Source organism: Pteropus medius, unplaced genomic scaffold, assembly GCF_902729225.1.
Source record: "Pteropus medius unplaced genomic scaffold, Ma_sr-lr_union100, whole genome shotgun sequence".
NCBI classification, from domain to species: Eukaryota; Metazoa; Chordata; class Mammalia; order Chiroptera; family Pteropodidae; genus Pteropus; species Pteropus medius.
Window position 1 is genome coordinate 1,064,143 of NW_024346980.1, and position 9,024 is coordinate 1,073,166.

General features: G+C 67.9%; 1 protein-coding gene across 1 annotated transcript in view; it reads left to right on the forward strand.

Annotated features, from left to right (window-relative positions):
- PLCH2 (phospholipase C eta 2) overlaps positions 1-9,024 on the forward strand; it is a 65,421-nt gene that overhangs the window by 49,648 nt on the left and 6,749 nt on the right. Inside the window, exons 15-22 of the mRNA XM_039876920.1 lie at positions 1,045-1,296; positions 1,514-1,621; positions 2,997-3,155; positions 6,933-7,019; positions 7,413-7,495; positions 7,891-7,988; positions 8,074-8,256; positions 8,589-8,696. Coding sequence (XP_039732854.1) covers positions 1,045-1,296; positions 1,514-1,621; positions 2,997-3,155; positions 6,933-7,019; positions 7,413-7,495; positions 7,891-7,988; positions 8,074-8,256; positions 8,589-8,696 — 1,078 coding nt within the window. The remainder of the gene's footprint in view (positions 1-1,044; positions 1,297-1,513; positions 1,622-2,996; positions 3,156-6,932; positions 7,020-7,412; positions 7,496-7,890; positions 7,989-8,073; positions 8,257-8,588; positions 8,697-9,024) is intronic.

Consider the following 9,024-nt stretch of genomic DNA (forward strand, 5'->3'; position numbering starts at 1 on the left):
GAGCAGCCGGTCCACACACACTTGGTGGCAACGCCGGTGTCAGCCCCAACAGCGGCGGCGGGTCCGGCACTATTTACCCCCAAGAAGCTATTCTGTGTCCCGACCCAATCTACGGTCACTCAGCTATGGCATAGCCACGGTTGAACAAAATCCAATTTCGTCTCTGGACATAGAAGACCACCATCCAAACCGTCACGGCTACCTTGGATCCTGGCGGAAGGGGGCTGCAGGCGGGGAGGGAGGGAGCGGATTAACGAGGGAGGGACGAGTGAGGCTGGCTGAGTGAGGCTGGCTGGGAAACAGAAGCAGAGGCCCCCTCGGGGCAGGGGCCCGGGATACCCAGGTCTCCGGAGCTGCCGAGGAGCCAGGTGCCAGCTGGGGTCCCAGGCAGGGCCAGCGCTGTCTTCGCAGGCACGGGCTCCCCACAAGGGCCGGGCCGGGCTGCGGGCGTCACTGCCTTGCCCCAGCCCAGTTTGCCCTAAAAGCATCCCAGGGCTTGGCCGTCTCTTGCTCCGGTCCATGTCCTTTAGGTCTGAGTGACCTGCTTTTTCTGAAAGGATCACGTTGCCTTTTGGCAAAAAAATCCAAGTAAAATGTGCACACGGTTAACTGAGGAACGTGTAAGGAAAAGCCCGGTCCACAGCCCCTGCCGCGCGGGACGCGGGACGCGGGACGCCAGCCGGTGCCCCCTTCGCTGCGGGGCCAGTGCCGGGACCCCAGGGCCATCCCAGGACGGGGCCTCTGGTGTCGTGGTCCACGGGGTCCCCTTCCTCGTGGTCTCTCCGTCGCTCCACGTTGCACCCCAGTCCAGCCCACGCGTCATGGATAAACCACAGTTTGCCGACTTGCGCTGATGTTTCTTTTTGTTTTCCTGGAGTTTCTAATCGCTGTTGTTTTTCCTGTTGGGGAAGAAGCGTGCGCCTCCTCCACTCGTCCCTAAGACCCCCGACTCCTTTCCCACCCACTCGGCTGCTTCTCGAAGCCGTCGGCGGCCCCCCGCCCGGAGTGGCCGGCAGCCCCATCCACCCTGGGCTCCTGGTGCAGACCACTTCTCGTTCGCCGGGGTCCTACACGGGTGGGGCCCTCCCTGGCCTCACCCTGCTCCTCCCGTCTTGGGGTGCCAGGTACCCAGTGATCCTGTCCATCGAGAACCACTGCAGTGTCGTCCAGCAGAAGAAGATGGCCCAGTATCTGACCGGCATCCTCGGGGACAAGCTGGACTTGTCGTCACTGAGCAGCGAGGACACCACCATGCTGCCCTCTCCGCAGGAGCTCAAGGGCAAGATCTTGGTGAAGGTGAGCCCGGCCCCGGGGCCTCCGACTTGGGGCCACGGGTTGGCAGATTGGAGCGGTCAGCGTAGGCTGTCCGTCTGTCCACGGTGGCCACTCAACCTGGGGACCTCCACACGCACACCCAGGCCTTACAGCCCCGTGACACTGCAGCCAGGAAATGGGGGGCTGGCCTGAGAAAGGCACCTCGCTCTGCGGCTGCCCCCGGTACCGCCTCCCGCAGGGCAAGAAGCTCCCGGCCAGCATCAGCGAGGACGCGGAGGAGGGCGAGGTGTCCGACGAGGACAGTGCCGACGAGATCGACGAGGACTGCAAGCTCCTGGACGGGGATGTGAGTGGGGGCCGGGGAGGTGGGGGGGCTGTGGCGGACGCCCGGGATAGCTGGCCGAACCACCAGGCTGCTGGGCACACACTCGGCCTGAGGACGTCGCCCACCCCTGGGACACGTACCCCGAGTTCCAGCTGCTGTGCCGGAGCATCTGGGCACACAGCACTGGTGGTCCGTCTGGGCTCCCCTTTCCAAGCCAACTCTTGGGGCTCCGTGTGCTCAGCCTGCCCACTCCTCTGGCTCCCGTCAGCAAGTGGGGGCAGTGCTGGTGGAAGGGGTCCTCCTGCGTACCCCGCCACCCCGCCCACGCCTGCGCCTGCCTGGGCTCTGACCCGGAACACCTCCTTCCTGGCCTCCAGCTCCCCACTGGGTAGCCCAGCGGTCCTGCCCGGCCATCCCCAGCCCCACCTCCGAGCAGTGCTGGCCCAGAGCCAGCCTGGCCTTGCTGGGGTCCCAGCCGTCACCTCCCCAGAGTGCTGTCTCCTCCTCATTGTAGCTTTGCTGTGGGAGGGGGGATGGGAGGCTCAGGAAGGGCTTCCTGCCCCCTGCTCACAGCCTCTGTAGTTAGCACCTTCTCCCTCAGGGCCCTGCCCTGAGCAGCCCGGGCTCGGGGGCTGTGAAGGCCGCATTTCTCCCTGCGGGGCCCGCAGGATGTGAGGATAATCGTGCAGGAAATCCCCGCCTGGCCGCGGACTGTTTCGGCCCCGAGGCAGTGATTTCTCCTGCTTCGCTGTGCCCATGCTTGGCCCAAGGGGAGGGCAAACCTGGTTCTGTGAGGTCTTCTTGCACCCGCTCCAGCCCGGGCCCAGAGCGTTTAGAGGCCCAAGGCCCAGGCTGTGCCCCAGTGGGGTCCAAGTTCATCAGGGTCACTCCGGGGACTGCCCCAGGCAGAAGGGAGCCTGGAGGCGACGCTGGCCAGCGCCCGGGCATGGCCAGCCAGGTACTGTCTCGCCCCTGCCCATCCGAGGACACTGGGGACTCCAGACCCGGAGCTGCTGAGTCCAGAGTGGCCGCCGGGGGCACTGACCCCCTTACCCTTGGCCCGGTGGGCCAGGCGCCCTGTGAGTGCTCGGCTGGGTCCCCCCGGGCAGCGTGGTGCAGCTGAAGGAGGCTGCTTTCCAGCGCAGGGTTCAGGCCTGCTCGGCACTGTCTGCAGCCGGGGCGAATCGCGTGCCTGCCGTGTGCTACAGGTGGGCAGTGTGGCTGCAAGAACCGCCCCGTGGCATAGGAGGGAGGCTGCAGCCAGAGCCGCTGGGAGAGGCCCAGCCGGCCCGGCTCCCAGCAGGCCCTGCGGCCCTGCCCCAGATCCTGGGGTGTGCTGCTGCTGCTGCCCGCGGGGCTGGGGACTGATGCCGGGCCTGGCCGGTGGCTGTTGCAGGCCTCCACCCATCGGAAGCGTGTGGAACACATCGCCAAGAGGAAACTGGAGTCCCTAATCAAGGAGTCGAAGATTCGAGACTGTGAGGACCCCAACGACTTCACAGTGTCCACGCTGTCCCCACTGGGGAGGCCCGGGGGCAAGGCAGAGCGTAGAACGGTGAGCGGCATGGACCCTGGGGCCACTGGCGGCCAGGCGGGGCTCCAGAGCATGTCTGTACACGCCTGTCCACGTGTGCGCACATGTCCACTTGTGTGTGTAGACACGCACATGAACCTGTGCACACACGCACACCTGCACACAGAGCTGCATGGGACCCACGGCCTTCGTCACGTCATGGGGGGATAGTGTGCTCTGTGTTTGTGGCTGGCCACCTAGCCTGTCCCCTGGAGGCCTGGGAAGGGAACTTAGGCATTGCCTGGGGGCCAAAGGCCCCGCTGCTGACCGGTCTCCTGAGTGACAGGGAGCATTTCGCAGAGAGGGTTAGTAGGGTGGCTTACCTAGGGTCTCGGAGCCCAGCCAATGCTGGGGAGCTGCCCAGACTTGTGGGGCAGTGCGGCTGGACACATTGGGATGGGGGCTGTGAGGGCAGACGTGCCAGGCTGGGTCAGGGAGGCTGAGCCGTCGGGGTCTGTCCTGGAGGGGAACAGCGAACTTCGAAGGACAGGCCCATCGGCCACGCGGCCGGAGCAGTGGTGGTGCCCCAGGGCTTGTGGCAGGCAGGTGGCCGCCCCGGGAGCGAGCGGGGCTCAGGCCAGCCCAGCAGGCCTGTTTGCAGGTGAGCAGGGCTCCAGTGGGTGGCGGGTGCCCACCCTGTCACAGACCTTGGTCACAAACCTCGCCACTGTCCGAGCCCTGGGACATGCGGGAAGGCAGGCCGGGGTGAGGGGGACTGGCCCCCCATGGAGTATTTAGATGAGGGTGTGTGAGTCCCACCCACGGGGTACGAGGTGCAGCTGGCACCGGTGTAAACTTGAGGGCTGCTCCGTGCAGGTGGCTGTCACAGGCCCCTTTCCGACAGGAAGTCATTTATTTTCAGTCTCCAGACATCTAGGTGGAGAAAACAGCGCCTGAGGCCCCAGCGGGTGGGCAGGCGGGCAGGGTGCCCGGTGCGGCACTGCTCAGCTAGGCAGGGGCGATGTGGGGGCGCCACCTTCCCTCAGCCTGGGGGCGCACAGCAGGGCAGCTGGGCCCCGGGACCTTGCTTCTGAGCTGCCTTCTGTGGGGCAGGGGGTAGGCACTCGGGGAAGGCTTCTTGGGGGAGGAGGCAGACAGAAGTCCGGCTGAGCTGCCAGGTGTGGGGACTGGGGGATGGGGAACCCCACCCCACCTGTAGCACCAGGCCCCCCGAGTGGGTGGAACACAGAGCCATCTGAGGGGGCCCAGGCAGGGGCGGCTGTCTGGGCCGGTGGGGCCATGGACACGCCCCACATGCCTGTCTGTCCCATCTGCCACCGGGCCAGAGGCCATAGGCCCCATTCCCTGGGTCCCAGTGAGGGTCCCCGTGGGACAGGCTGGGTGTGTGGGGCGCAGCAGGAGTGGCTTCTGGAGGGGCAGAGGCGGACGGGCCAGGAAGGGGACACACAGGCCTTGTCCACTGTGGAAGCCCAGCCCCCCGACCCCAGCGCGGCCAGGACTGGGCCTTCTCGGTCGGAGAGCCCTGCTGGCTGTCGTCCGTCCGAGGTGTGGGCACTGCGCGGTTGTCCAGGCCACCTTGCCTGCCCAGCTCTGCGTGAGCTCTGGGCTGCGTGCTGGCCCTCCACTGCCCACAGCCCTGCCGTCCACAGCCCCCAAGGTCGGCGCTGTGTCGCCCGCCAAGCTCACAGTGCGGGGGTGACCGCGGATTCTGGCCACGGCCACGGCCACTCGGGGACACTGGGCTGGCTCACGCTCGTTGGGCCCAGGTCCACAGGCCCTTGTGCGTGGGTTTGGGGCGAAGCTTAAAGAGCTGCCAGCACGTTGGCTTCCACTGTCTCTGAACACCCCAGATGGGCTCCCTGTACCCCAGACAGGCTCTCCATACCTCAAACAGGCTCCCCGCACCCCAGACAGGCTCTCCGCACCCCAGACAGGCACCCCACACCCCAGATGGGCACGCTGCACCCCAGACGGGCTACCCACACCCCAGAGAGCTCTCCGCACCCCAGACAGGCTCTCCGCACCCCGACAGGCACCCCACACCCCAGACAGCAACGCTGCACCCCAGACGGGCCTACCACACCCCAGACGAGCTCTCCCTGCCCCAGACGGGCTCTCGCACCCCAGACAGGCTCTCAGCACCTGACAGGCACCCTGCACCCCGGACGGGCACCCCGCACCCCAGACGGGCTCCTCGCACCCCAGATGGGCACCCCGTACCTCCGCCAGCAAGCACGATCATCAGTGAATGAGGGAACGGGCTGGGTCGCTGGGGCCAGGGACGGGGGATGCTTCAAGGGCAGCTGGGGCTCAGCCAGGGCCTCCGTAATCGCTGTCAGTGCCCACTGTGCAGCCCACAGACCGGAAGGCACCGGAGGGCACAGCCAGGCCCCTCGGCCACTCGGACAGTGTGGCGGACAGACCTAGATGGGAGGCAGGAGCTGGCCAGGTGCCCCTCCTGGCCCCCCACAAGGGCAAGGAGGCAGGGGCAGAGCTGGCAGAGCTGCGCCCCAGGGCAGGAGTGGACGGGGGCCGGGGGAGTGGCCACGGCCGGCCCTCTCCCAGGGAGAGCTGCGGTGGGCGGTGCCCAGGCTGATGAGACCAGGGCCGGGCGCCCACGGGGGGCTCTTCGGCGCACCTCCAGAGCGTGGGGTGCCCTCCATTCTGCCCATGGGGGAACGCTGAGCGTCCTGCTCTCTCCCGCCAGACGCAGTGGGGTCTGCACCGGAGGGGCCTTGCTTCCCGCCAGGAGGAGGGTCTGGTGGGCCGGCTGGGGCGTGGGGGGCTCGTGTGCAGGGGCACGTGTGCAGAGATGGGCATGTGCAGGGTCACGCACGCGCCACTGCCTCTGGCTGAAGCGCCTCCAGCATGGACCCTCGGCCACGTGTGCAGGGCTTCGGCAAGCCTGTCAGCCAGCTCCCACCCCGGACGGGTCCGAGTCATGGGGCAGTGGCCTGTGCTGGGTGTGCCCAGCACCCGGGGCCCCCTGCCCTGTCCCTGTGCCCGCCGGAGCTGCATGGGTGTGGGGGCGTCTGCGGAGAGGCTGGGATGTGTGGCTGCAGCGGCCTTGGGGGTGCTGGCATGGGCTCCCAGCAGCTCCCAGGGTGTGAATGACTCTTGAGGTGGATGAGGTTTGTGCCCTGGCCCCGGAGGAGAGCAGGCCGCGTGCTGCCAGGAGCAGGGGTGGCCCTGGGGCGGGCGGCGGTGTGGCTGGGACGGGTGCCGGGGTGTGTAAGGGGTGGAAGGCTCTGTCCTGGGCGGTTGGCCGCACGGCAGCCCTGAGGGTGAACCGGAGACAGCCGCAGCTGTGGGGCACGCAGGCCCCCATTCTCTCCAATTAGGTAATACCTTTGCCGCTGTGAGAAGCAGGCCAGCAGACCAGAGCTGCAAGGCGCCCGCAGAAGGGTTACATAAGCAGACTCGGCTGAGGAATGTTCCAGACATACAAACGGCATTGATTGTGCAGTCATCATCAGTGGGGGAAAAAGCCACTCAGGGCTGGGAACTTAATGAGTTTACGACTCATCCCGAGCAGCCGATGCAGGCGACGCAGGCGAGGGCCATCACCATCAGGGCCCTGCCCGCCCTCCTCGGGCCTCCGCTGCCTCTGTGCCCCAGGCGGGCTGTGGACTGTGCCTCCCGCGGGGCTGGGGGCAGCAGCCAGCCCACCCAGCTGCCTGCTGTGCACCAGCCCCGCTCTGGGAAGGCCACCTGGGCGACCTAGAGGAGCTGCCTGCCCCTACCCAGCCTGGTCTGACACTGGGCTCATCCTGTCCCTCTGTCCCTCCCTTCCCCCAGGCCGAGGAGGACGCGGAGTCTGCGGAGGGTGCAGGAACCAGCAGACGGAACAGCCGGCTCCCCATGAGCAGTTTCTCCAAGCGCAAGGTCCAGCTGGGCTCCCTGCCCCCACCAGCTGTCCCTGTGCCCGCCAGAGTGGGGGTCTCCTCCAGCCCCCGGGGCCCCTGGCTCACCTCCCAGCACCTTCCTTGGAGTCTCCAGCTGCGTCATCTGGCGGCAGGGGCTGGCGTTGTAGGCCTGGTCGGGGCTGGATGGAGCAGGTGCCTCAATGGCCCTCCCCTGACCCACACTGGCCAATGCCCTGAGCTCAGGTCACCCGGGGCCCCGGCCAAGCAGGGCACTGCAGAGTCTGGGGCAGACCCGGCTGGGCAGTGTGGACGCCAGGACCCCAGAATGGCAGCCGACCTGTACCCCGCGGCCTCTGCTGTGGCCTGGCCGGGCCTGGCTCCACAGGCCCTTACACCGCTCCGTCCCGCACAGAAAAAGGGCAGCAAGCTGAAGAAGGTGGCCAGCGTGGAGGAGGTGGACGGGGACCTGGACTCGCAGGGCAGCCAAAGCCGAGGGTCAGTGCCTCGGGCAGGCAGCGGTGTGGGGCATGCCGGGTCTCGTCCTGGCGACAGCAGAAGCACAATGGTCCAGGGTGGCTCAGGGGAACTGCAGCGGGGGCCCAGGGCAGGTCCCCGAGCTTGTCCCGGAGCCAGCACGTCACAGGCGTTCTCGGGTGGGCCCCGTGCCTGCTCTGCCCCCAGTGTCGCCTCTCGGTGCATCCCCTGCCCGTCCCCTGCCCGTCCAGGCACCTGGAACGTGGGGCTGAGGGGACGCCTAATGTGCATTCTACGTGAATCCGTGAACCCGGCCGGACCGGGAGCCCGCCTCTCAGACCAGGGCACCTGGGCAGGCCTGAGTGGGGCGGGGTGCTGACCCCGGGTCCTGACCCCTGGCCCCGTCCTCCCCGCAGGGCGACCCGGCAGAAGAAGACCATGCAGCTGTCACGGGCACTGTCGGACCTGGTGAAGTACACCAAGTCTGTGGGCGCCCACGACGTGGACACCGAGGGTGAGGGGGGCCGAGACTCGGGGGGCGCCGGGGCGGGCCTGGCTGCCACCCAGGGCCCCCTGACGCCAGCCGTCGGTGCCCACAGTGGCGTCCAGCTGGCAGGTGTCGTCCTTCAGCGAGACCAAGGCCCAGCAGACGCTGCAGCAGAAGCCGGCACAGTACCTGCGCTTCAACCAGCGGCAGCTCTCCCGCGTCTACCCGTCGTCCTACCGCGTGGACTCGAGCAACTACAACCCACAGCCCTTCTGGAACGCCGGCTGCCAGATGGGTGGGCGCCCAGAGCCGCGCGGGTGCAGCCGACGGGGTGTGGCCAGCGCACCTGGGCCCGTCTCGGCCCCCCCCCGCCCCCCGGCTTTGAGGACCTGCACGGCGTCCTGCCAGCTGGCCCTGGGAGGGGTCCTTCGTCCTTGGGTGCGTGGGGGTCAGCTGGGCAGGGCCCCAGGGACGGCTGGCCAGGAGGCACGGCCCTGCTTGTGCACACGGGTGAGCCATGGGCCCCCTGCTCACGGAGGTGAATGCCAGGCTCACGGGCCACGGGCAGGACTGGCGGGAGGACGCAGGCCATGTGCTGACCGGGCCATCTCGCGTCCTCGCCTGCAGTCGCCCTGAACTACCAGTCGGAGGGGCGGATGCTGCAACTGAACAGGGCCAAGTTCAGCGCCAACGGCAACTGCGGCTACGTGCTGAAGCCGCGGTGCATGTGCCAGGGTGAGGCCCTGGGGGACGGGACACGGGGGCGGGGCCGCACCGGGACCACGTGAGGCAGCAGTGGCAGGGCCACCTGGCAGGTCACCCCGGGGACGCAGTGTAAGGACCTGCGGGGGCTGCGTTAGGGGCCCGCCCCCCACAGGCCTGGAGCTCTGTCTGCGCAAGGCCTTTGTAGGAGACCCCTCCTGTTCCCGGACCCTGTTTCCTCGTTTCCTCCCGATGTGCTGAGAAGGCCAGGGCGACTTCCCACAGTCCTAAGCCTCCACCCACGCTCGCCACGTCTGCCACGCCCCCCACGCCCCATCCACACCCGTCCCACGCCGCGCCT